The following is a 25,725-nucleotide window of genomic DNA, read 5'->3' on the forward strand; positions in this document are numbered from 1 at the left end:
AAATCGCGACACGCATATTATGTAAATACTTTCTTTCGCACACTTATATTTAGTATGCATCTAATACATTAAATGCATCAAAAAAATTAATATATTTGCACATAAGAATAAGATGCTTCTTTTGTTTATCAACTTACATATTTTAATGTAAGTTAATACTACCAATTGCTTCTTTTATACCTTCAAAAAGATGAGGACTCAGACAAAATTTTATATATATTACCTACAGCCTACTTTCATACTTTTCAAAGCCATAATGATTTCCTGCGAACCATTTGTTTTAGAACTCAATTCCTTGAGCCAGTGGTAGATTATCACTATAGTTAATGGTGCTGTTGATTGGAAAAATAACTGTGTGAATTTGACAAAACAACATTCATTCTGGAAGACTTTCAACTTACCAAGTTGACCTTCTCATGTAGTTCTTCCAAGAGTCACTACCCGACTCTCTCCCTCCTCCAGTGGCCTTTTCACCACCTAAAAATGAAAACAGAAACCCATTGCCATTACTATAACCGTAAGAACCATTTAGAAGTTTCACAATAGTGCCATTATACCAAAAGCTCCTCCGATCTCTGCTCCATTTGTTGGAATATTTACATTAACAATACCACAGTCAGAACCGAATGGTCTAAAAATCAAACAGAAAGTGACAGTTCACCATGCACTTCAAGGTAAACAAAAAAAAAATTTTACTCACCCAAGCCAACGAAAGATGCTTCCCATGTCTTTGGTAAAAATGCTACTAGTAAGACCTTGCTCAACCTCATTGTTCCACTCTATAGCCTTATCCAAACTCTAATGACCATTTAAGAAGAAGAAGAAGTGTCACTACACATTTTTTACTGTTGTAAACATCTCTTCACTCACCTTTGTTTTCAGAACATACAATATTGGTGCAAAAGTTTCTCTCTGGACAATTTCCGTATCATGTGAAAGACCTGTCACAATGGTTGGTTCAACATAATAGCCTGGTCGATCCAATACCTGAAAAAAAACAACCAATCATGAATAGGGAATCAAGGAAACACAAGGAAGCAAAGTTTAAAGGACGTACATTTCCTCCTGTGACAATGTTTCCTCCATTGGATACTATTTCTTTGATTGCTCTTTGATATAATTCCAAAGCATTTTCGTTATGTAGAGGACCACACAAGACACTAGCTGTTATTGTTGATGAAAAAATTTTAATGTTCGTTGAAACTAATGTCGACATTTAAAACATGAAAAATGCTAAAAATCACTAGTTTACATTGTTTATTTTAACAGCAACAATAAAATTTAGCCATCACAAATTATGATTAGGAAATAAGGAAATGCAACATTACTCATTTTCGTGAAGTGTTTATATTCATTTATATCCCAATGGATGATCCCAAGTTATTCCTCTTTAACCCAATCCCTCCCTCAGGAGGGGATCCAAGGTTAGGCAAAATAAATTATAACCACTAATTTCAAATTCAAAATATCTGTACAACAAAGTCATTGGTTATGAAGTAATTTATTTTGCCTGTAACTGAATTTGCCTTTGCCCTCCCTGTAGACATCCTCTGATGGAAGTAACCATAGAAACAAGAATAAAATCAAGTCTCATGGTAAAGCAAAAACAAACTCCTTCCAAAACTACCAAAGGGTAAACTGGTGTAAATCCCATTATTAATTATTCACAAAAAAAAAACATGCAAACAAATTACAGTGACATACAATCAAGAGGATCTCCAATCTTCACTTGTTTGTAAGCATTTGTAAGTCTTTCCACCACCTCATCGTATATTGCTTCATGAAGTATCTACCAAAAACATGGCGCTGTCAGTCATGTTACAGCCAAGTAACAACAATGAAACATAACACAACATACCAAGCGTCTAGTGGTCGTACATCGCTGTCCAGTTGTACCAATACATGCAAAAACAACGGCAGGGACAACAAGTTCAAGATCAGCATCATCCAGAACTAAAAATAATAATGACAGATTTAACAATGTGATGGAATACTGCAGACATACATAGTTTGTTCTCTAAATTTGTTGAATCACACACCAATGATTGCATTGTTGCCACCAAGCTCTAGAAGCTCTCGACCTTCATCAAAAGAAATGAAAGTTTACAAAAAAAATGATGGAAGTGTTAAATGGTACAACTGTTATGCCACGTACCAAATCTTTTTTTAACCTCAAGACCAACTTCCAAGCCAACCTGTTTACAACATGTTCAATTTAACATGTGCAGTACTTATTGAACAGAAATTGTCAGCAAGATATACTAGTAAAATGTGAATGACTTGTTGGATCTTAAGAAATAGACGGTTTGAAGAAATGGATTAAAAATGGCAGTCTGTAGCTTAAAAATAAACATTATACCTTTGTACTTCCAGTGAAAGAAAGTAATTGGATATTTTTATCTGATGCCATTGTACTTCTGCATAAAGGAAAAATAACTTGAGTTAGAGCTAAAAGAATGAAAAAAAAAATGATTAAAAACAAGTCTGACTGCACACCCGATTTTTGATCCGCCTTGAACAAGAGAGCAAATGGCAGGAGGAAGATGATTTCTTTTTAATACATTGCTGATAATTCTATCAAATAATATGTTCAAGTTCAAATTCAGTACTTAAACATGAGCTCATTGAATAAAGTCTTTGCAAAACAAAACTCACTTTGTGATGGCTATACTGATGAGAGGTGTAGTGGGAGATCCTTTCCTGAAACATACATAACATTACATCATAGTTGTATGAAAGCAGTAACAAAAGTTGTTTAATAAAGGGTTGACTTCATGCTTACCAAATGTTGACATTTCCACAAACCAAGCTGATGGCATTATTCCAACCAAAAACTGCTATGGGGAAATTAAACGCAGTGATGATTCCAACCAGACCAACTGGGTTCCATTGTTCCATCAACACATGACCAGGGCCTAAAGAAATGCAAAGAAATAACAAAAGACGATCCTTTGTACATAAAAACACAATCCTATGAGCTCACGTTCTGAAGGAAAGACAGAGCCACCAAACATTCGAGAGAGACCCACAGAATAATCACAAACATCAATGTATTCTTGAACTTCCCCAACACCTTCAACATAGATTTTTCCATTCTCCAATGAAATCTGAGAGAAAATTAAATACAAGTTAAAATACTTCAGAATGAATATTGCTGATTGTGGAAAACATTACAGGAAGATTGATGACGTACTTACAAGTTTGCCAAGGTTGTCTTTATGCAATCGCAACTCTTCACCAATTTGCCTCACGATCTCACCACGATGAGGGCCTGGGATCTAAAGTAAGGTTTTAAATAATATATCACGAATTCAGTAAAGATTTTTTTGCTAGGTTATGTTGATTAGAAAGATATTAAATTTACAAAACTATTCTAAAGACATAAAGTATTTTGTACTGTAGCCCATGTCTTCCAGGCTTCATTGGCTAATGACACACTTTCTTCGTAATCGGCAACACTGGCCTAAATCAAGCAAGTAAATTGACAGAGAAATCTGTTTGAAAGTTACCATAGTAATACATGTCAATGACATAGTACGGTAACAAAGTATTACTTAAGCAACCCATACCTCCCGCACATGTGCTATTGGTCGACCATTGATTGGTGATATTGATGTCACAATCTAAATGTAATTAAAACACCAATGTCAAGTTTCCAACAACATGAAATATTTCACTACCCTCATTCTCCCCCACCTGACATTTTCTTACTCTCCCCCCCCCCGACATTCCTTACATCTCCATTGCCTTTCCAATTCCCATTAAAAACGCCATCATTTTCAGGCTTTAGATCGAGTTCTTTCAACCATGAAAACTCGGGTTCTTCTATCAACAAATTTCCACTACTCAAGCAAGCGCGCTTATTCAGTAAACCTATTCTTGCAACGTTAAGTGAGAGGATACTTCGCTGGACAGTACGAAGAAAAGCCATGTTTTTAGAGAAGAACACGTGACAAGACAATAGTGGGAGTGTACAAAGGTAGTGGTCAACCTCCAGTGCACGCGACCATTTAAATCAACAGTTGCAAGTTCCAAAGGTCGGGAAATTTGTACGTGTTTGCGTGTCAAACTTCCAGGAGCATTGTCTTTAAAATAAAGAAAGGTAGGCTTCAAAAGCACTTTTCGTTCTTTGCCATCTTCTCAAACTTTACTTTCAAAAAAAAGACGTTTTCGTCTACATTTATTTCTATATTTATGTTGATATCAAAGTATAATTTAATGTGACAATTGACAATTAGTCGTTACATAACTGGTGTTCGCTGTCGAACCTTTATTTCTATCGATATACTTCTGATCACCATTCATTTCCTTGAATTTCAGTTGTCATTGGAAATACCATCGCTTTTCTTTGCCAACGTTTCTCGCAAAATTAAATATGGTTGATTCAAACTGTATGACTCTCACACGATTTGTTCTCAAAGAACAACATCTACATCCAGAGGCGAAGGGTGATTTAACTCAACTTCTGAATGGCCTAATGACAGCCATCAAAGCTGTTTCAACAGCTGTAAGAAAGGCAGGAATTGCAAAACTGTAAGATTCCAAGCAATCATTTCTTCTGAATGAATATTTTAACTTTAGCTAGTTATGCAATATTTTAGATATGGCATATCTGGAGTGACAAATATACAAGGGGAAACTCAACAAAAACTGGATGTTATTGCAAACGAGCTTTTTATCAACATGCTCAAGTCCTCATTCCAGACTTGCCTCTTGATTTCTGAAGAGAACGACTCTGTTATAGAAGTGGAAACAGAGCAACAGGGAAAGTACATTGTGTATTTTGATCCCCTAGATGGATCCTCCAATATCGAATGTCTCGTCTCAATTGGCTCAATCTTTGGGATTGCCAAAAAGGTTAAAATACATGGTTATAAAATATAATAAATTATTGTCTGAAAATTGCTAATCAGATATTAACTAAGCATAATATGTGCCAGTGAGATTAAATGTTAATAATTTACCTTAAATATTTTCACAGCCAACTGACAAACCAATCACACATAAGGATGCTTTGATTCCGGGCCGTGATTTTGTTGCAGCTGGCTACGCATTATACGGAAGTGCAACTATGGTTGTTCTCAGTACTGGTAATGGCGTAAATGGATTTACTTTGGATCCGGTGGGTTATTTTACAGAAATTATAGCTTTAGCTAATGGAGAAGACTTTACCTTGAATCAGATATACTAGGACAAAGTGAATGGCTTGCCTCAATTGTACGCTTTGAGATAATTGAACTTCCATTTGCTTTTAGTCCATTGGGGAATTTGTACTGACAGACAGGAAAATGAAAATTAAACCACGAGGCAAGATATATAGCATCAATGAAGGTTACTACAAATACTTTGATCAAGAGACTCGAGACTACATTGAATCAATGAAAAATCCTAAGGTGATGACAGAAATGTTATAACATTGTTCATATTTTGCTATCTATCTAAAGAAATCAAAATTGAGTCAACTATTTTTTTTCATGTGTAGGATGGTAAAGCACCATATGGGGCACGTTACGTTGGATCAATGGTCTCAGACATGCATAGAACACTGGTCTACGGTGGCGTCTTTATGTATCCTGCTAATTCTAAAAGTCCAAAAGGAAAGGTACTGATGAAGTTGAAACTTAATTTACTGTAATTTATGGTATAATGATGAGATAAGCCATCTTGAAGATATAATTCTAACACTCATTACCACCTTACTTTTTGTCATAAGTTATTACTTAGTTATAACTAGGTATTGCTAGTTATAACCAGTTATTATAGGTTATCCATAGTTATCCTTTGTTATCTATAGCTTTTGATAGTTACAAAGGTACTATTAATACAATATGGAGATAAACCAGTATCTTGAAGATACCTATAACTTAAATCATTATCAGTTATCAGTAGTTATCACTTGTCATCTTACAATATCACCAGCTATCAGTAGTTATCACTTGTCATCTAACAATATCACCAGTTATCAATAGTTATCACTTGTCATCTTACAATATCACCAGCTATCAATAGTTATCACTTGTCATCTAAGATATCACCAGTTTTCAATAGTTATCACTTGTCATCTTAAGATATCACCATTTATCAATGATTATCACAAGTTATCACGTAACTAATGATCCCCATGGTTATCCCCAACCCTAGACATTACGTATGAAATATCAATATGAACTACGGATCTAATCGTCGCGCGCATGTTTTTACGTCAATTCTAGCTCCGGCTAATGTATGAATGCATCCCAATGGCCTATATTGTGTGTCAGGCTGGAGGAATGGCGACGAATGGTAGTATAGATATACTAGACATCAAACCGGAAACAATTCATGAACGAGCTCCCATTGTTATTGGTTCTCCCGAAGATGTGAAAGACTATTTATCTTTTGTCAAGAAGTAGTTCTTTGCATGAGTATGGGTGTAAAGGCTATCGTTCTATGTTGTTTTTAAAGTCTTCACGCAATCCTTTCTTAAAGATTGTATTGTCATTATTTAAATAAAATTTCCTAGCTACAATTGTAGTTTCGTCTGGCAATTTTTCTCCAAAATTTTTCATCGTATGAATTTTTTACAGCTGTACAGTCTTCAAAATATTAAAAAAGCGTAAAATTTTTATGAGCGAAACCATTTTCACTCCAGATGTCCAGCATCGAGGTTAGCGAATCGATCTTTCGATGGTCAAAATATCAAATGAAGATACTCAGGTTGCTGTGTCAAGATCGTCGTGATATTTGAAAAAATGTCTAAATTGCGCGCCTGACCACGCTTCCCAAACACTAAATCTGAATTCCTCTGTCTTTTCTTTGCTCTTCGCCTCGTTGGAGGAGGAAGAAAACACAGGTGTTAGATAGCGATGTGGTGAAATAGTCTGAATAAAAGATCGATTTGTTCGATCTGCAGATGCCATGCGTGCACTAGCAGTGTTAGGAGCACGTTTGCACAACAAACTGTAACAACTGAGTATCTTATTATTCCCTACATGTAACATTTTATGTACGCCTTTCATGGAACGCCCGCGTTCCTTACCCGTCGATAGTAAAGCTCGTACCATTCCGTACTCTGTTGTACCTATTTCATTGGATACATCAACGACCACTATATCCCCAGGTTCACGTCCTATCCATAGATTACCACGAACGAGTAAAATGCTCGTGACACGGAGATCGTACTTACTCATCACCTGTAAGGAAAGTGTAGCATTCCTCGTTAGTTTATATCTTTTGGCAGGAAGAGGGAAAGATGGAGAGGAAAGGAGGGAGGCGAGGAAGGGGAGGGGAGGAGAGGGGTAGAGGGAAAGATGGAGAGGAGAGGTGGGGATGGGACAGGAGAGGAGACGAGAGGACAAAGATGGAAAGAAAGGAAAGGAGAATGACGAAAAGAAACGGGAGGAGAGGATGTGTGAAGATATTGATGGTTTAGAGAGTTATCTTCGAGTATGTATGTGTGTTTCATGATTTATGCTTCAAAGCGTTAATGGTCTTCAGGTTCGGTTTTTGGGAGGTATTCTAAGAAACGATCGTTTTCATTTATTTATAAAGAAGATGTACTTATATTTAAGTGTGTGATAACACTAATGGGAAGAAAATAGGCATTATGGTAGAGATAGAAACCGATTATTCTAAATCGGTTGACGAAGGTCTCCCAGTATCTCTAGATCAACTGATGAAGGTCTCCGAGTACCTCTAGGTCAACTGACGAAGGTCTCCGAGTATCTCTAGGTCAACTGACGAAGGTCTCCGAGTATCTCTAGGTCAACTGACGAAGGTCTCTTAAAGTCCACGATTATTTGTCGTGGAGGGTGAGGTGAAGCCTCCCAGTTTGTCTTCCCTATCTTAACCATACAAAATAAAGCTACAGCAGTTACCTGCGAGCGGGAACGCATTTTGAAAACATCACGACGACCTTTGTTTTTGCTTGAGGAAGTAGATTTTTCTTGTGCGATTTTCTTCTTTCGTCTGCTGGATTCTCTAGAACTAGTGCGCCTCAAAGAGCCCATCATTGATGGCTGTTTATGATGACGACTCAGATCAACATGAAGAAAAGATTTTTCCTCACTTGAACCATCCATTGATACTTCATTTTGAGTGTTATCGTCGTCGTCATTGCTGTCATCTAACTTAACACCCTCTTCAAAGTCACCGTCAGTTGCGTCATCTTCTCTGTCGTCACAACTGACGCGCGCAACGTTCAAGTCACGTGGGTTTCCTTCGTCAACATAAAACTTACAAACGCACTGTCGTGTTTCCACATCCCACTGAAAAACACTCGGAGTTTTCTTATTCATCGTAAACACCGTAGGACCGTTGCTTATCATACACCGGACATTAGACCTCGCGGGAAAGTACGCCCGGAACGTGTACACCACTTCAAGAGTATCTGTTTCAACAATTCCTATCTTGTTGCCACAACCAACCCATAACTCTTTCCCATCTTTCACAAGGAGAAGACAACAAGCCGAAGTTCCTGTAGGACCGATCTTGATGTAGGTCAAAACCGAGAGAATTGTCGCTTCTAATCGGAGCTTTTCGGTTGCATCCGCTTTAAATTGGAAACTGCAACTAGAAGAGCCTTGTTGACGTAAATTAGCACGTGATATAGCTACAATCGTGCCATTGGCCAAGCAAGCAAATACTCGTCGCACTTCATCTAAGGATGACTGCAAAGAAAATGAAAATTGAACTTCAAAAATTTTCATCAATTCAAAGCATGTAAGTTAAATGAAAGTATACAAACATTCGAAGAATTGACGTTTAAGGACTGGTTGCTCTCGAAGCGCTCCACCTCGATTCCTAACACTTGAGCGTTGAGCTTTATGGACCAAAGAATTTTCAAATCTTTATTTTCTTTAGGTCGACCAAATACTTCTATAACTGATCCCTAGACAACACGAAAACCAACATGGTTAAATTCTACACAAAATGCAGTCCATTCAGCAACATCGAATCATTAATGAAATCACGTGTCACAAAACGTGAAATCACGTGTCACGAAACGTGTCCGTCAAAAACAAACTGACCTCTGTCCCAAGCCAGAATCGATCGCCAACTTTTGCTAAGGACGCTACACGAGGACCAAAGCACGAAGTCTGGGGCACTTGTTCTAAACCAGTCTTACAATCAATGACGGAATAATATCTTTCACTGTCTTCGCCGCCCCAAAACAACACAGAATGACTGCCAGAAGTCATGTTTTCAACTACAAAAGCGACAAAATGCTATAATTATAGAGAATTGCATTAACTTGGTGAAAGAAAAAAAATTCTGTATAGTTTAGCAAATTTATAAGTCAGTCAATGGTCGGTATCTTAGAGGATTTCGCTGTGTCAGTCATGGGTATTCTGTGTTAGCAGTCAAAAAAATTCATAAAGTTGAAAAACCCTATTTTCAAAAGGAGATCGTTAACCCCACCCCCACCACCAAAGCAAATACATCCTTGAGACGATGGTAAGTCTTTTGGAAGTGGATGATGCGAAATAGATGAAACACTGACTTCTTGTTTATAACTACAATAATAAATGGACTAAAATAAATCTTTCACGAAGCTTTTTACGGTCAAATTACCGAAAACACTTGATGGTTCAGACAAGTTAAAAAAGACAGTGTCTGATTAAAATGGAAAGATGAAAAAATCGACAGAATTCAATCATGTGTCGAAACGTTTGATGAAGTAAAACTTTCAGAAAAATGACAAAAAAAAATCATAAATAACACATACCCGATTTCTCATCAGCGAGAGGAACAAGTGCTGTAACATTTTCCCATGCTCTTTGGTCAACATACGGTAACGAGCGATGAAGACATAAAAACGACGAATCTTCCATAAGATTAAGAATGCTTTCCGCTGAAGGTCGATTGTCCGCGGATTCTCTCCAACACTTGTTCATTAATGTCTCAAGTTCGGGCATTTCTGTATCGATGAAGTTTCTGTGAAGGGAAGGTCGTTCACCACGTCTTAAAGCTTTCTTTATCTGAGCAGTACACCTGCATTCGTAGAACGGACGCAGGCCGGAAAGAATTTCGTAAATCAACATCGCGAATGAGAAAATATCCACCTGGATTATAGAAAAGGATTTTAATTGAAAAACGAACGGAGTATTTCGAGGCGACATGTTTAACAACAACTAACAATTGCAATTAAAAAGTGCTTTCAACATACTCTCGAAAGCAGTCAGTGTTTCGCACTGCTTAAAAAATTACAGCTAAAAAAGAATGAAAGCCGACCAATTCAAATTGTCCATTTTTCCTTTTAGAAGACAGTTTGAGGAAAAGTTCTAGTATTATACCTTTTCGTTGTAAGCAGAACCGGCGCGCACTTCTGGAGCTTGGAAACCAGGCGTTCCTTCCTCACCCAGCATTCCTTGCGGGGTTGAAAATCGTGATATGCCGTAATCAGAGAGTTTGACATGAACAATAGCATCCTCGTCAAGAGACCAAACCAGGAGGTTATCGGACTTAAGATCCCGGTAAATGATACCCAAAGCATGAAGATAATGCAAGGCATGGGCGACCTGAACAAAGTCATAGCAAAAGAGGAACAATTATTGTAATAAAGTACGTGTCCATAATTGATACAAGCTCTAGGCAATGCAATACAATGATACCAAATGAAAGTATAATAACGTCATTAATACAAGGACGTGGCGGTGTAGAAGACTGGGTAAGGTATGTGTTGCTATGGTTCCATAATACAAAGACACGAATTTTAAGCCGTAAAGCAAGTTTATACCTGATAAACAAGTTTATAAGTGAGATTACGATCAAAAATCGGCTGCCTTGTATCGTGTATAGCTGGCAAACGTTGTTCAAGTCTCTCAGACTTGATCTTCGCAATTTTCGATTCGAGGATGGAGAATAAGCTCCCCAACGGTGACAACTCAAGCACCATGCACAGCGGTCGTAATGATACACCTATCAATGCGACGACACAGGGGTGGATAAGACGACCCAATACGGAAACCTAAAAGCAAAGACAAAACATCTCTGAGTTAATAAAACATCTCTATGAGAGTGAATGGTTTGAACCCTGGAGTATCGTTACATGTTTGTAGATGTAGATCGTCCAGGTTGGTATAGTCCTGAGAAGGACTGTTTTTGTTGTTGTTGACTGACGTTTTGACAACCTTAGCGGTAGTTATCTTCAGAGTCAAGAGACTGAAGATGCCTATCGCTAAGGCTCTCAAAATACATCAACCCCAACATACCTCTGATCTCTACAACCTGGACGATCTACATGTTCGAGCATCTCCACGAGAAAGTACAAATATATAAATATCATATTATACCTCTTGACGCAGCTCCATAAAAGAAGACAGTATTTTAGTTCGTTGTAAATCTTCCTCAATACTTGTAGGAGTAACGGTAAAAACACGACTACGGTTTGGGGGAATTCCGCCATCCGTATGGCGACTACCGTTTCGTTGACCACCGTAAACGCGACTAGGTCCCAGACCGCTATCACTTGACCTACAATTACGATCGCTGAATTGAAACCAACACAAATACAGTGGTCATAGACCCAGCGCCGAAATGTACTCGACGAAAGTACACGATAGGACAAATGAGTATAAATGAGGACACTAAGAACACTGAAGTACCAAAGAAGTAAATAAATCGAATGGTTTAAGACCTGGATTCCAGAGTGGAATGAAATCTTTTCACAGCAACTTTCTCCTTTTTATACATTCCAAGAAAAACCTCTCCGGCCCCACCGCTTCCCAAACGATTCTCATCGCTTGGATTGAAAACAAACATCTAAAAAATATGAAAAAAGATCGAACGCTCTTAACCAACTCATTTATCCCTGAGTATCCCTCTTAATCCACAATACTCAATAACGACGTCATTTATCCGCGAGTATCCCTCTTAATCCACAATACTCAATAACGACGTCATTTACCCCGAGTATCCCTCTTAATCCACAATACTCAATAACGACGTCATTTATCCCCGAGTATCCCTCTTAATCCACAATACTCAATATCGACGTCATTCATCCCCGAGTATCCCTCTTAATCCACAATACTCAATAACGACGTCATTTATCCCCGAGTATCCCTCTTAATCCACAATACTCAATAACGACGTCATTTATCCCCGAGTATCCCTCTTAATCCACAATACTCAATAACGACGTCATTTATCCGCGAGTATTCCTCTTAATCCACAATACTCAATAACGACGTCATTTATCCCCGAGTATCCCTCTTAATCCACAATACTCAATATCGACGCAAGTTTACCCCCGAGTATCCCTCTTAATCCACAATACTCAATAACGACGTCATTTATCCCCGAGTATCCTCTTAATCCACAATACTCAATAACGACGTCATTTATCCGCGAGTATTCCTCTTAATCCACAATACTCAATAACGACGTCATTTATCCCCGAGTATCCCTCTTAATCCACAATACTCAATAACGACGTCATTTATCCGCGAGTATCCCTCTTAATCCACAATACTCAATAACGACGTCATTTATCCGCGAGTATCCCTCTTAATCCACAATACTCAATAACGACGTCATTTATCCCCGAGTATCCCTCTTAATCCACAATACTCAATAACGACGTCATTAATCCGCGAGTATCCCTCTTAATCCACAATACTCAATATCGAGGCAAGTTTACCGTGTTATCAATGACCAACTCATCAGGAAGGTCGGACATCATGATATCAGGCACGAGACTGCTTAATTTCACAGGCCTATCCACGTGATAAGGACATGCTATTTCCGTGTGATCGACAGCAGCAGCAGCGCATTCTATAAGCGAGAACTCTGGCGCTCGTGTTTCCACTAATTCTTGAATGTTTTGTACGGAGACAGAACGACACCTAAGCGGCGAGCTCTTATTTTCCTCGCAAATGGGACAAGGAATGACGTGTTGAACCATAGGGCAACCATACCTGTCACTTTCCTCTAAACCTACGTAAGTAAAGAGAGAACACGAAATGAAAAATTCAGAAGGAGCTGTACAGTTTCCGAGAACAGAAAATGGGAAGGAGTTTCGAAGCACGTCATGGTTACCTGGATACCATTCAGAAATAAGAGAGTTTATTTGATCCGTGACAAAACCCAAGACGGAAAAGTCTTTTTCGCCAGACCAAACTGTCACAACAACACCCTCCTTATCCTCTAGTAATCCACTGTGTACATCTCTCTCCTATAATTCACAAATTACTTCAAGCACACGTCAAGAACATGCAAATCATACAGTGAAAGAAAGCCTATAATGAATACATGTCCGATGCGATACTGGTAATCAAAAAGTTCCTTCAAAAGTGAAACTTAGACATGGATAAAATACGACCATTGTGTGTTTATTATACCGTGATTAACAATTTTCGATGAATTTTTCAGTTGGAAATGAATAACAAAAGAAAGACGACCAAAACAAGACAATAGAAAACTCACCATCTCTGAATACGACTCGACCATGAGATGTCCACCCTCATAAACTACACCCAGTCCCTCGCGCCAATAAATCATAGAGTAACCCTGGGGAACTGGGCGAAAGTGCGTTGAAGAGCGAACATCTTTGCCATCGTCTGCGCAAATCAACCCATCGTTAAGACCCTCTTCAGCTCCCCAACGCTGCACCGCGATCATAAGTCGAGCGATGAGTCGACTCCAGAAACCGCTGGGCACGTAATTCATTTTGTACACGCGGCGCAAGTATTGAGAGAAGCATCCCTCTATAAGAAAACACAATTATCTTTCACGTGACTTAAATAGACATTCAAAAATACCGTAGCCCACCTTCTGTGTTCATTGCGCTGTTAGTATATGCAGAAGACGAATTACCACTCCAGATTTTTCTGAGATCAACAAGGTGCAGGCCAGGCTTGTCACGTGGTAGCATCGAAGGAACCAATAGGCGATTATCATCCAAGGTCAAAGCGACTTCGAAACGTTCCATAAGTTGTATGTACTGAAACAAAAAAGCACAAACTTTAAAAAAAAAGAAGTGTTCAAGATCTTCCTCTTCCAGTCAAAGTGGCAATTTGAGAAGACTTTAAAAAAGTAGGGAAAATGTCGACATTAGAAACCTGCTCCATAAACTGAGGTGGCAAACGAGGATTTTTCAACAATAAACCAACATTGGACTTTTCAATGATGCCTCCTCTCACGAAGTTATTGTTCTCTTTCACAGTTACCAGTAAAGCCATTATCTCGCACAGCCAACCGGGTTCAATGAAGTACAATTGATCTAAACCCCTCGAGCGATCATTGTAATGCAATATTACACCATTTTCATGAAGGAATCTTGCAGCTGCAGAATAATAAGCAAATAAAATTCTAAAACTAGTGTATTTTTTCCTCCTTACACGATGATGGCCTTTTTAATGTATGAACGAAAGAAATCATACAGGGTAAGAGCAATAAAATCAACAAACTCATTTAAAGTAAATGGTTTGAACCCAGGAGTATCGTTACATGTTTAGTGTACATTACATCGTCTAGGTTAGTATAGTCCTGAGAAGGACTGTTGTTGTTGATGTTGACTAACGTTTCGACAACCTTAGCGGTAGTCATCTTCAGTAGTCATCTTTTGACTCGAAAGATGACTACCGCTAAGGTTGTCGAAACGTCAGTCAACAACAACAAAAACAGTCCTTCTCAGGACTATACTAACCTGGACGATCTACATCTACAAACATAAAACTTATTTAGCTCATGGTCATAGCAATGACCAACTGAATGAACTTGAATTGTGTTCAGAAACAGTGGCTCACTTGGTCACCTATTATTAAAGAAATCATCTGAGCATGCGCGGTCAAAACGACCAACCGTCTAAGTTCATGGTAACCTACAGTGCCAACCTTATCCATTTGTACCAATATTGGAGTAAATAACTTGATTAGTCACCAATTATTTAAGAAATTGTGCATGCGCAGTCCACTCAAACAATTGCTTATAGTCATGGCAACGACTAACTGGATCTACTAGCATCGATTTTGAAGTAAATAGCATGCTTAGTAGCAATTTAATAGAGAAATCGTCTGCGCACGCACTCGAGCATGCGCAGTCCACTCGACAAATTGTTAATAGTCATGGCAACGACTAACTATATGTATTTGTACTATAATTGTGGCAATTAACTCACTTAGTGGTAAGTTATGAAAGAAATTATCTGCGCATGCGCAGTCTGCATGAGCATGCGCAGTCTGCATGAGCATGCGCAGTAGACTTGACCAGCTTCCCAAGTTCATGGTCATGGCAACGACCAACTGCATCTACTAGAACCGATTTTGAAATAAATAGCATGCTTAGTAACAATTTAATAGAGAAATCATCTTTTTGTCAAGACTGTTTCTCTCGAGGTTTTTCTCGTGAAATAGAATAACAAACAATAAATGCAATGTTTCAAACAAATTCTGCCTTTCAGTTTTCATTTGCAATTTAAGTCAACAAAAAACATTTTTAGTTAATTGAAAACTTTCATGATTTTTTCATTGACTCTTTGGTCAATCAGAAGTAAGGCCTCCGCGTGATCTTCATGGCAAATTATATGTTTTCATTGTCTCGTTTAAAGTTGAAATTGATTATAACGACCACGAAGCAAAGCCATTTGTATAATCTAAATCAGCCTCACTTTCAGGCCTTGTGTGATGAAATTTTAATTCATTTTGGACTGAAAACTGACTTACATCAGACTATTAGGTTAAATCAACTGCGCACTCACAATGTAATTGACGATAAAGAAAAGCTTCACATTTATCATGAAATAAATTATGAGTTCTCTTAACGATGACTATTGGCAAAGAATTAAATCTGAGAGCATATTTATGCACGGTAAACAAAAATTTTCAAATTTTAATAGATCGAAAATGTCCAACAACCAACCAGGAAAAACGAAGTCTCATATGTACCATTCTCATAGTAATCCCTCTACACACAATAGTGCAAAGTTGCCCAGCAAGTTTGTAAAAACACATACCAAGCTTGAGTTCGTCTCTTTCTAAAATGTCGTTATTTGGACCCCGTTTTGCTAAAGCCAACATTTCTTCCTCGTTCAAAATTGGTGGTTTGTTTTCCTTTCTACGTTGGTCTGCTTCTTTTCTTACGTTATCTTGTAGAGTTAGATAACTGTACGGAATCTACATATGATATGTACACACATACAATATGCATGTACAGAATTCATTCAAATTCGTGCAGTAACTGGATACTTGATGTTCGACAAGCGAACAGAACTCATGATGTCATATATTATACTGCGTTGTCATACACTAATATTATCATTATTTAATTATATAATATTATTTAAGAAATAAAAGATGTTTACTGTGTTTGGACAGGCTTATGCAAACCTAGGAGATCTTTGGAAGAACTCGAGAGCTGAACAGTGCAAGCACTAGATTGATGGTCGTGAGTTGCACCTGCTCGAGAGTTTCACAACTATCTCCCAGGTCCTATAAATTAATGGCTGCGATCTCAAAGCTCAGCATGCCTTTTCATTGGAAAATGCAACAGACTGGCTGCCAGGTCTTAAAAATTAATGGCTGCGATCTCAAAGCTCAGCATGCCTATTCATTGGAAAATGCAACAGACTGGCTGCCAGGTCTTATAAATTAATGGCTGCGATCTCAAAGCTCAGCATGCCTATTCATTGGAAAATGCAACAGACTGGCTGCCAGGTCCTATAAATTAATGGCTGCGATCTCAAAGCTCAGCATGCCTATTCATTGGAAAATGCAATAGACTGGCTGCCAGGTCCTATAAATTAATGGCTGCGATCTCAAAGCTCAGCATGCCTATTCATTGGAAAATGCAACAGACTGGCTGCCAGGTCCTATAAATTAATGGCTGCGATCTCAAAGCTCAGCATGCCTATTCATTAGAAAATGCAACAGACTGGCTGCCACTATAGTAATAACATGCGCAATAAGATATGTTTCACGTGAAATTTTTTTTCTCTATAGTGACTTTTATCCACTACAGCTATGATTTTTACCTTTCGGCCAATCAGCGAATCGCCTGGCCCATGAGATTCTGTTTCCTTCAGTTCTAAGGCAACTTGATAGATACGTTGCCGCAGGTCAGGCAAATACTCCCCTGTGGTACAGGACACCATCAGACAATCTCTTACGGTAGGATAACCTTTCTTGTCATATCTCTTGATGATTTCCAAGCGAAGATCATTAAGACGCTTTTCTTTTCCTGATTGTGGTAACAGATCGATGTGCGTGCCCACGATGATGACCCGAGAGCCAGGAGCACGTGCCTAAGAACAAAGAATGACGTCATGGATAGTTGCACGTCATGTATGAAGAAACAAAGAGCCATAACATATCGTTAAATACTCTCGTAGAAAGAGTATTTTGAAACGATATTTAATAACTTTGGCAAACCAGTAAACAACCTTTAAACACTGAGAGATAAGTTTTCGTTTCAAAGCAAGCTATAGCTGGCTAGCAGCCTTTCCAAAGCAGACAAACGACAAAGAGATTTTGGTCATCTTGACTGAAATTGTAAACGAGAAAAAGCTTTCGTTGAAGTCAAGTAACATAGCAACCGTGACGTAGCAATCGTGACGTAACAAGTAACACGTCTATTCTTATTTCTGCGTCGTTGCTTTGAACAAAGAAAAATTACAAACTTTTCGAAAAGAAACGTTTCCCAGTTTTCCAGAAGCGAGAGTAATTTACATCTAAGTGTTCGGTATGATATATCATACTGATATTAAATCACTTTAAATAAAATCATTAAAGTCTAAAATAGTAAATCCTTACACACATAAAGCAAGCATCTTTCACCGACCTGTACATTAAGCAACCAAGGTTTTAATTTCTCAATTCCTTCTTCGCCAGTAGAAACATTCCACACAGCAAGATAAAGTGTGTTGGACGAAAGAAAACATTGATGCGTGGAATAGTAAATTTGTTGTCCCGCGAGATCCCACGTACTGAAAGTTATTGATGGCTGAAAAAGTAAGCGATTAAAGGAATGGGATCTTAATCTAAGATTAGATTACAATCATACTTTCACGAAAAAGTAAGCGAATAAAGGAGTGCGATCTTAATCTAAGATTAGATTAAAATGACGACTAGATTAAATGAATGATCACATGCTACTATAACATGACGTGAAATAAAATAATCAACATTTTAGAAGTGTTTATGACAGGGATTTTTCCGTCTCGATCGCAAAAAAAACTCTTAAAACTGCATTGTGTCTTCTTTCAAAGATTTCCCATACCGTATTTCCGTTTTGTTTTTGAGATATTTAGACTAAATTATTGTACATAGTACGTACCTGATCTCGTCTGCCAAGCTGCACAACTCTACCGAGAATGGACTGACTTCCATTCAAGCTCCATTCGTTGACAACAATACCAACAGTAGATATATTAGGTGGAAGACGATTACTATTACGTAACGCAGCAAGTAATGTTGTTTTTCCACGGCCCTGACAATTAAACATAACAATAATGATAAAACATGTTTGCAGATGTAGATCGTCCAGGTTAGTAAAGTCCTGAGAAGGACTGTTGTTGTTGATGTTGACTGACGTTTCGACAACCTTAGCGGTAGTCATCTTTTGAGTCAAAAGATGACTACTGAAGATGACTACCGCTAAGGTTGTCGAAACGTTAGTCGACATCAACAACAACAGTCTTTCTCAGGACTCTACTAACCTAGACGATGTAATGTACACTAAACATGTAACGATACTCCTGGGTTCAAACCATTTACTTTAAATAAGTTTGTAGTTGTAGTTTTCACATTTTTGAAAATGACTATTAAAGTAAATGGTTTGAACCCAGGAGTATCGTTTCATGTTTGTAGATGTATATCGTCCAGGTTAGTAAGGACTGTTGTTGTTGTTGTTGACTGACGTTTTGACAACATTAACATTAGTGTGAAAAATGTGAAAAATTTCTTTTTTTTGAGTCTGAAGATGACTACCACTAAGGCTGTCGAAACGTCAGTCAACAACAACAAAAACAGTCCTTCTCAGGACTATACCAACCTGGACGATCTACATTTACAAACATGTAACGATACTCCCAGGTTCAAACCGTTTACTTTAATGGTAAAACAGTAATAAACACAGAGTGAGATGTTTGTGATGATCGATAAAGTGAAACACTAACATTCCGTCTCAAATCAAGCTTTGAAGGAAGTCGAGCAAATAAAACACTAAAACTAGGGTAGCTGTGAAGGTTTTTGAAAAGTGAACGCTAGAAACAAGAAAATTTTTACTCGCAAATCATGCATCGAAGTTTCAGGCATTGTTGTAGCTGTGAAAGTCACTTTAATGCAATACAGGTTAGAGAACATCTTCACAAAGCATCTAGGAGTAATGATCCGTCCAATTCGTTCTCCATAATACCATGAACCCTTGTCACCCTAATAAACCATCATAATCACCTGAAGACCAATGACCATAAGTTTCATTCTGTTATACACTACAGACTTCCTTTGCTTTGCTCTCAAGTAAGCTAGTATACTCTTCGAAGATGCGTACTGACCTAAACAAAAGGGAATCGTTCGTATACTTCATGTTACACACAAACCAGACTTTAAAAATCCAAAGACCTCAGTTGAAGAATTGTTAACCACGAGACATGATTTTTTAACAAATAGTGAGATTTAGACGATAAAATGTCAAATACCTAGTCTAACATACCTGTTCTAACAGCCAATACAAACATACCTGTTCTAACAGCCAATACAAACATACCTGTTCTAACAGCCAATACAAACATACCTGTTCTAACACCCAATACAAACATACCTGTTCTAACACCCAATACAAACATACCTGTTCAAACACCCAATACAAACATACCTGTTCTAACAGCCAATACAAACATACCTGTTCTAACAGCCAATACAAACATACCTGTTCTAACACCCAATACAAACATACCTGTTCTAACACCCAATACAAACATACCTGTTCTAACACCCAATACAAACATACCTGTTCTAACAGCCAATACAAACATACCTGTTCTAACACCCAATACAAACATACCTGTTCTAACACCCAATACAAACATGCCTGTTCTAACACCCAATACAAACATACCTGTTCTAACACCCAATACAAACATACCTGTTCTAACACCCAATACAAACATACCTGTTCTAACACCCAATACAAACATACCTGTTCTAACACCCAATACAAACATACCTGTTCTAACACCCAATACAAACATACCTGTTCTAACACCCAATACAAACATACCTGTTCTAACACCCAATACAAACATGCCTGTTCTAACACCCAATACAAACATACCTGTTCTAACACCCAATACAAACATACCTGTTCTAACACCCAATACAAACATACCTGTTCTAACACCCAATACAAACATACCTGTTCTAACACCCAATAAAACATACCTGTTCTAACAGCCAATACAAACATACCTGTTCTAACAGCCAATACAAACATACCTGTTCTAACAGCCAATACAAACATACCTGTTCTAACAGCCAATACAAACATACCTGTTCTAACACCCAATACAAACATACCTGTTCTAACAGCCAATACAAACATACCTGTTCTAACAGCCAATACAAACATACCTGTTCTAACACCCAATACAAACATACCTGTTCTAACAGCCAATACAAACATACCTGTTCTAACACCCAATACAAACATACCTGTTCTAACATATTTGGGTATGCCATTGAGATTTAGACCATCCAAACCAAGTTGGAAACACTCGGTGAGGTTGCCCAAATTTGCTGGTAGCGTTTTCAATTTACGATTCCTTAGAAAGTAGAGATGTTTGTTAAATACATAAAATGTGTAAAAAATCGAATTGCAGAAATTAGCAAGCGCGCTTAGGAAGGTTAGCTATCTAAAATCAAGTTGTAATGACTGCACATTGCGCTTGAGCCTTTTTAATAATGTTTTGTCTGTTTAAACTAACCCCCAAAACATACTTTTTTTGAATTTCAGTCTACAAACCATTTGGTAAAGAAAAATAACAAAAGCAGGCAATAAATGGAAGACTTACTTACCATGAAAGATTCAAATCCTCTAGTGATGTGAGCTTACACAACGAGTCAGGGATAGCCAGCAATTTGTTATAACTCAGATCCAAAATCTCCAGTGAGCCACCAAACACCTCATACGGGAACTCGTCTTCAATCTCTACGTCATCCTCCGTAGGAGAGCGGGACATTGTGAAGCGTCTAATGGTTTGCTTGCGTTCCACTTTCACTCCACATAGCTACGGAAATGTATGAAAAAGAATTTGAGCTGTGAGAATTGAAAGGTGTTGTGTACAGAGAAAAGGCAAGGCAAACGCTCTTGTTCATTCATCCCTACCTACATTGACACACGTTGTCTTACTTTATATTTTAAATAGTGTAAAGACTGTTCTCATTCTCTGTTGTTCATTCATCACTACCTACACTGACACACGTTATCTTAGATTACATTTTACATAGTGTAAAGACTGTTCTCGTTTTCTATTGTTCATTCATCGCTATCTACACTGACGCAGGTTATCTTAGTTCATATTTTTGGTAGTATAAAGACTGTTCTCTTTCTCTGTTGTTCATTCAACACTACCTACACTGAAACAGGTCATCTTAGTCTATATTTTAGATAGTGTAAAGACTATTCTCTTTCTCTGTTGTTCATTCATCACTACCTACACTGAAACAGGTCATCTTAGTCAATATTTTAGATAGTGTAAAGACTGTTCTCGTTTTCTGTTGTTCATTCAACACTACCTACACTGAAACAGGTCATCTTAGTCTATATTTTAGATAGTGTAAAGACTGTTCTCTTTCTCTGTTGTTCATTCATCACTACCTACACTGAAACAGGTCATCTTAGTCTATATTTTAGATAGTGTAAAGACTGTTCTCGTTTTCTGTTGTTCATTCAACACTACCTACACTGAAACAGGTCATCTTAGTCTATATTTTAGATAGTGTAAAGACTGTTCTCTTTCTCTGTTGTTCATTCATCACTACCTACACTGAAACAGGTCATCTTAGTCTATATTTTAGATAGTGTAAAGACTGTTCTCGTTTTCTGTTGTTCATTCAACACTACCTACACTGAAACAGGTCATCTTAGTCTATATTTTAGATAGTGTAAAGACTGTTCTCTTTCTCTGTTGTTCATTCATCACTACCTACACTGAAACAGGTCATCTTAGTCTATATTTTAGATAGTGTAAAGACTGTTCTCGTTTTCTGTTGTTTATTCATCACTACCTACACTGAAACAGGTCATCTTAGTCTATCTTTTAGATAGTGTAAAGACTGTTCTCTTTCTCTGTTGTTCATTCATCACTACCTACACTGAAACAGGTCATCTTAGTCTATATTTTAGATAGTGTAAAGACTGTTCTCGTTTTCTGTTGTTTATTCATCACTATCTACACTGAAACAGGTCATCTTAGTCTCTAATTTAGATAGTGTAAAGACTGTTCTCGTTTTCTGTTGTTCATTCAACACTACCAACACTGAAACGCATTATCTTAATTCTTATAAATTTCCCGAGTGTAAACGTATTTTCCTGTCTTGTTGCCGTGAAATTAAACAAGCTTTTTCTACATTATTTATGAAAAAATAAACGTAAAAACAATTAGTTTCAAACCTTGTTATTTGAAAGATTTAATTTACGTAAATTGGAGCAAGCCCAGAATCCTTTTGCTGGCATATTTTCGATAGAATTGCGACTCAAATCCAAAATCTGAAGCATCTGTAATTGACAGATATCCCAAGATATATGTGTGAGTTGATTTGCACTGAGATTCAAATCCACAAGCGTCTGCGACCAATTCGCAAAGACGGACTGCTTAAAATCAGTCAATTGATTCTGTGCGATGTTCAGGATACGCTAAAATTAACGACAAAAAAAAACAATGTTTATAATACCAAAGAAACGCACAAGAAAAACGTTAAAGAAATATCAGTTTGTAAATATGATATAAATTTCAAAATAAGCATGCTAACATTGGCAACCAGCAGATTTACTCTCGAAGAGTTTTTTGAACATACCACAACAGACAAAAACTATCATATCTACCGACACCTTCTTAAATCTCACTCATGTAAAAGCAACTATTCACCCTCTTGCTTCAAAATCATCGACACTGCCAACACCTCATTCTCCCTTAAAATTAAAGAAGCACTCCACATTAACAATACCAACCCTGACCTCAATGTTCAAGTTTTTAGATTCAACACAATATTTAGTTTGTAACAAGCTCGGACGCTCCCCATTAATTTATCTCATTTCCTCATTATTGTTATAATTTATGTATCATATTACTTTTGTATAAACTTCGTATTATTTATGTAATTATTCACTTATACCAAAGATTTACTCTCGTCACGCCAAGTATTATGACTGTTACTCATTTTAAGTAAATGGCTCGAACCAGGAAATATTGTTGCAAGTTTGTAGATGTAGATTGTCCAGGTTAGTAAAGTCCTGAGAAAGATTGCTGGTGTTGACTGACACTACAAGCCACTTGACTGTGAAGATGACTATGACTAATGTTGTCAAAACATCAGTCAACACTTAAAACCAACAGTCTCAGGACTCCACAAACCCAGATGATCGACATCAACAATCATGTAAGCACTCATTTCTTTAGAAATCTATCGTTCTCGCCATCAGTAATCACAAAATATTTGCATAGCATAAATAAAAGCCTGGATTAAAGGCTATGCCACTAGATATGACTTACCAATGGGCATGGCCAGCTTATGGGAAAGTCAGAAAGTTCATTGTCACACAGCTGAAGCATCTCTAAACTTGTTAAAGCAGAAATGGCAGCGGGGAGGATTTTAAGTTTGTTGTGCATAAGATTCAATGATTTCAACAAGTGACAATGCCAAGTTACTTCTTCACGACAAAAATCATCCATTTCAAATGTATCCGTGCCATGTCCACCCGAAAGGAAAACAATCTCATTTCTGGAAAAATTGAGATGAATCAACAACCTCAGTTGAAAATATGACAATGGCACTGTTTGAAGACGGTTGGAACTTGCACGGATGTCCTCTAGTCTAGAAATTATTTAATTCAACTATTAGTATGGACGAGATGCTGCTACAGTAGATAATATAATATAAACAATTACCTTGAGTCTTCCAGATTGTATACTTCGGGCAGTTCAAAAAGATTGTTATCCGAAAAATCAACTTCTTTAAGTGCTGGTAAGTTTATTATTTCTTTGGGAATGTTTGCAAGTTGGTTCTTGGAGAGATCAAGTTTAACCAGACATTCTCCGTAAGCAGTGAACCAACTGCTGTGAATTTCATAAAATATTGCGTTGACAAATTCAGCTTGATAAACTTTCATGTTTTTCTCTTGCTTTCTGTGATATTTACCAAAATGCTCCTTAAAGTTCCTGAAGAAATGAATGGTAAGAATGATCAATATGAAAACAAATTGCAAGATAAACTGCCATATTTTACCTTTGTAATGCCTCACCAAGAGCTTCATAATATTGCTGGACAATGTTCACAGTCACTTCAACTCCTTCTTGTAATAAATATCTGATGATTTCAACCTGATTTTGTGAACATGCTGCTTGTAAAGGAGTGTCCAATAGCATATCAAAGGAGATCGCCTGGGACGATTGGGAACGACAATGATCTTCCCCGTCTATGTTGATGTGCTGTGACACTAACATCACCACAATATCCAAAAACCCTTCACGACATGCCTCAACTAACAGCTGCTGACCATAAGTCAACAGAGCATTCGGTTCTTTTTCAATGAGATAAGTCAAAACATCCAAATGACCATTCTTGCAAGCGGAAAAAAATGGTGTTCGCATCAGATTTGAGTTACCATCAAATACAACAGCTCCATGTTGTATTAAAAGTTCAACAGTCTTCAAATGGCCACCTTGACATGCAACAGCTAATGGCGTACCATATGGAGAGTCCATGTTCACATCAACATTAAAATTGAACAATTGTTCTAAAACATCACAGTGACCATTAAGGCACACTGCATGAAAGTAATGCATATGATTCAAGGTGTTTGGATCCGTTTGAAGCAGCTTAACCGGACCATTGTCGTGATAATATAATATAGTAAGAATTTCGTCCAAATTACCATTCTCGCAGGCTTTCATAAACTGCTTATCCATTTCTAGAAAAATAATAAATATATGTAATACTTTGATACTTTGTACCAATGAAGATTACAACGATACGACATTTATTGTCATTAAAATATAAAAACCTTTGAGCAACGATACAACAATGGTTCTTTTCTACTTCCTTGATAAGCACATCTACATATACCCAGGCGTGAAAAATTTGCCTTTCAAATTAATACAGAAATCTCCACAATGGACGCGTGCCTTACCATTTTCCCGCTGTTGCTGCATCACACGAACATAACAAGCGTACACGGCATACTAAGTAAATAAAAAAACCGCAATCAAAATATCGTTTCGTTTTTCACAATATAACGAAGTACTTTATTCAGACGCTAGTTCTGAGAAAACGAAAGACAACAGAAAACTGACAACATTCACAATGAGTGGATTATGGATTAAGAATTAACCAGCTCGTGCTTCCTGTAGATTAAATATGTACAACCATATACTAATTAATACCAAGATCGACGAATTGGATTATGGATTTATCATGTTTGTAATGTGGAATTGAGAACAAACTAGGATTTATTACCTGATGATTCGGTTTCGGTTGATAGGGATTTATGGTTATAGACTTAAAGTCTCGCTTATATTATTCAATTAAAATA

General features: G+C 37.4%; 3 protein-coding genes and 1 long non-coding RNA gene across 5 annotated transcripts; 2 read left to right on the forward strand and 2 right to left on the reverse strand.

The window, feature by feature from the left end:
- Positions 1–17: 17 nt before the first annotated feature.
- Positions 18–3,954, reverse strand: LOC124450242 (alpha-aminoadipic semialdehyde dehydrogenase-like). 2 transcript variants are annotated; one of them, XM_047000858.1, is made up of 20 exons: positions 3,737–3,954; positions 3,570–3,623; positions 3,398–3,463; positions 3,198–3,278; positions 2,984–3,107; positions 2,783–2,915; positions 2,656–2,700; positions 2,497–2,574; positions 2,360–2,417; positions 2,156–2,195; positions 2,040–2,081; positions 1,859–1,953; positions 1,705–1,789; positions 1,058–1,164; positions 871–987; positions 701–798; positions 558–631; positions 402–477; positions 243–332; positions 18–180 (listed from the first exon to the last, which is right to left on the reverse strand). In XM_047000858.1, the coding sequence occupies exons 1-19, from the start codon at positions 3,929–3,931 to the stop codon at positions 281–283; spliced, it is 1,620 nt and encodes a 539-aa protein (XP_046856814.1). In that variant the 5' UTR covers positions 3,932–3,954; the 3' UTR covers positions 18–180; positions 243–280. The 2 variants fall into 2 exon arrangements, with proteins under 2 accessions (XP_046856814.1, XP_046856803.1); XM_047000847.1 differs by having other exon boundaries at positions 18–332.
- Positions 1,158–1,666, forward strand: LOC124450372. Its single transcript, XR_006949952.1, has 2 exons — positions 1,158–1,424; positions 1,544–1,666. It is a non-coding gene; the product is annotated as an uncharacterized LOC124450372 (long non-coding RNA).
- A 21-nt stretch (positions 3,955–3,975) lies between the features above and the next one.
- LOC124450269 (fructose-1,6-bisphosphatase isozyme 2-like) lies at positions 3,976–6,508 on the forward strand. The gene is made up of 7 exons (XM_047000903.1): positions 3,976–4,102; positions 4,321–4,533; positions 4,602–4,857; positions 4,982–5,122; positions 5,256–5,393; positions 5,483–5,602; positions 6,213–6,508. Exons 2-7 carry the CDS (start codon positions 4,376–4,378, stop codon positions 6,390–6,392), a joined length of 993 nt encoding a protein of 330 aa, XP_046856859.1. The 5' UTR covers positions 3,976–4,102; positions 4,321–4,375; the 3' UTR covers positions 6,393–6,508.
- LOC124450231 (leucine-rich repeat serine/threonine-protein kinase 1-like) lies at positions 6,456–25,443 on the reverse strand. Its single transcript, XM_047000836.1, has 26 exons — positions 25,324–25,443; positions 24,420–25,104; positions 24,083–24,352; positions 23,687–24,008; positions 22,588–22,830; positions 20,991–21,202; positions 20,628–20,737; positions 19,371–19,471; positions 18,253–18,405; positions 17,758–17,919; positions 16,952–17,221; positions 15,935–16,094; positions 14,043–14,266; positions 13,753–13,924; positions 13,408–13,688; positions 13,021–13,156; positions 12,623–12,918; positions 11,618–11,742; positions 11,274–11,454; positions 10,718–10,948; positions 10,275–10,499; positions 9,707–10,043; positions 9,009–9,187; positions 8,726–8,869; positions 7,857–8,648; positions 6,456–7,172 (listed from the first exon to the last, which is right to left on the reverse strand). The coding sequence occupies exons 1-26, from the start codon at positions 25,343–25,345 to the stop codon at positions 6,693–6,695; spliced, it is 6,513 nt and encodes a 2,170-aa protein (XP_046856792.1). The 5' UTR covers positions 25,346–25,443; the 3' UTR covers positions 6,456–6,692.
- Positions 25,444–25,725: the final 282 nt, after the last annotated feature.

Source organism: Xenia sp. Carnegie-2017, unplaced genomic scaffold (assembly GCF_021976095.1).
Source record: "Xenia sp. Carnegie-2017 unplaced genomic scaffold, XeniaSp_v1 HiC_scaffold_13, whole genome shotgun sequence".
NCBI lineage: Eukaryota > Metazoa > Cnidaria > Anthozoa > Malacalcyonacea > Xeniidae > Xenia > Xenia sp. Carnegie-2017.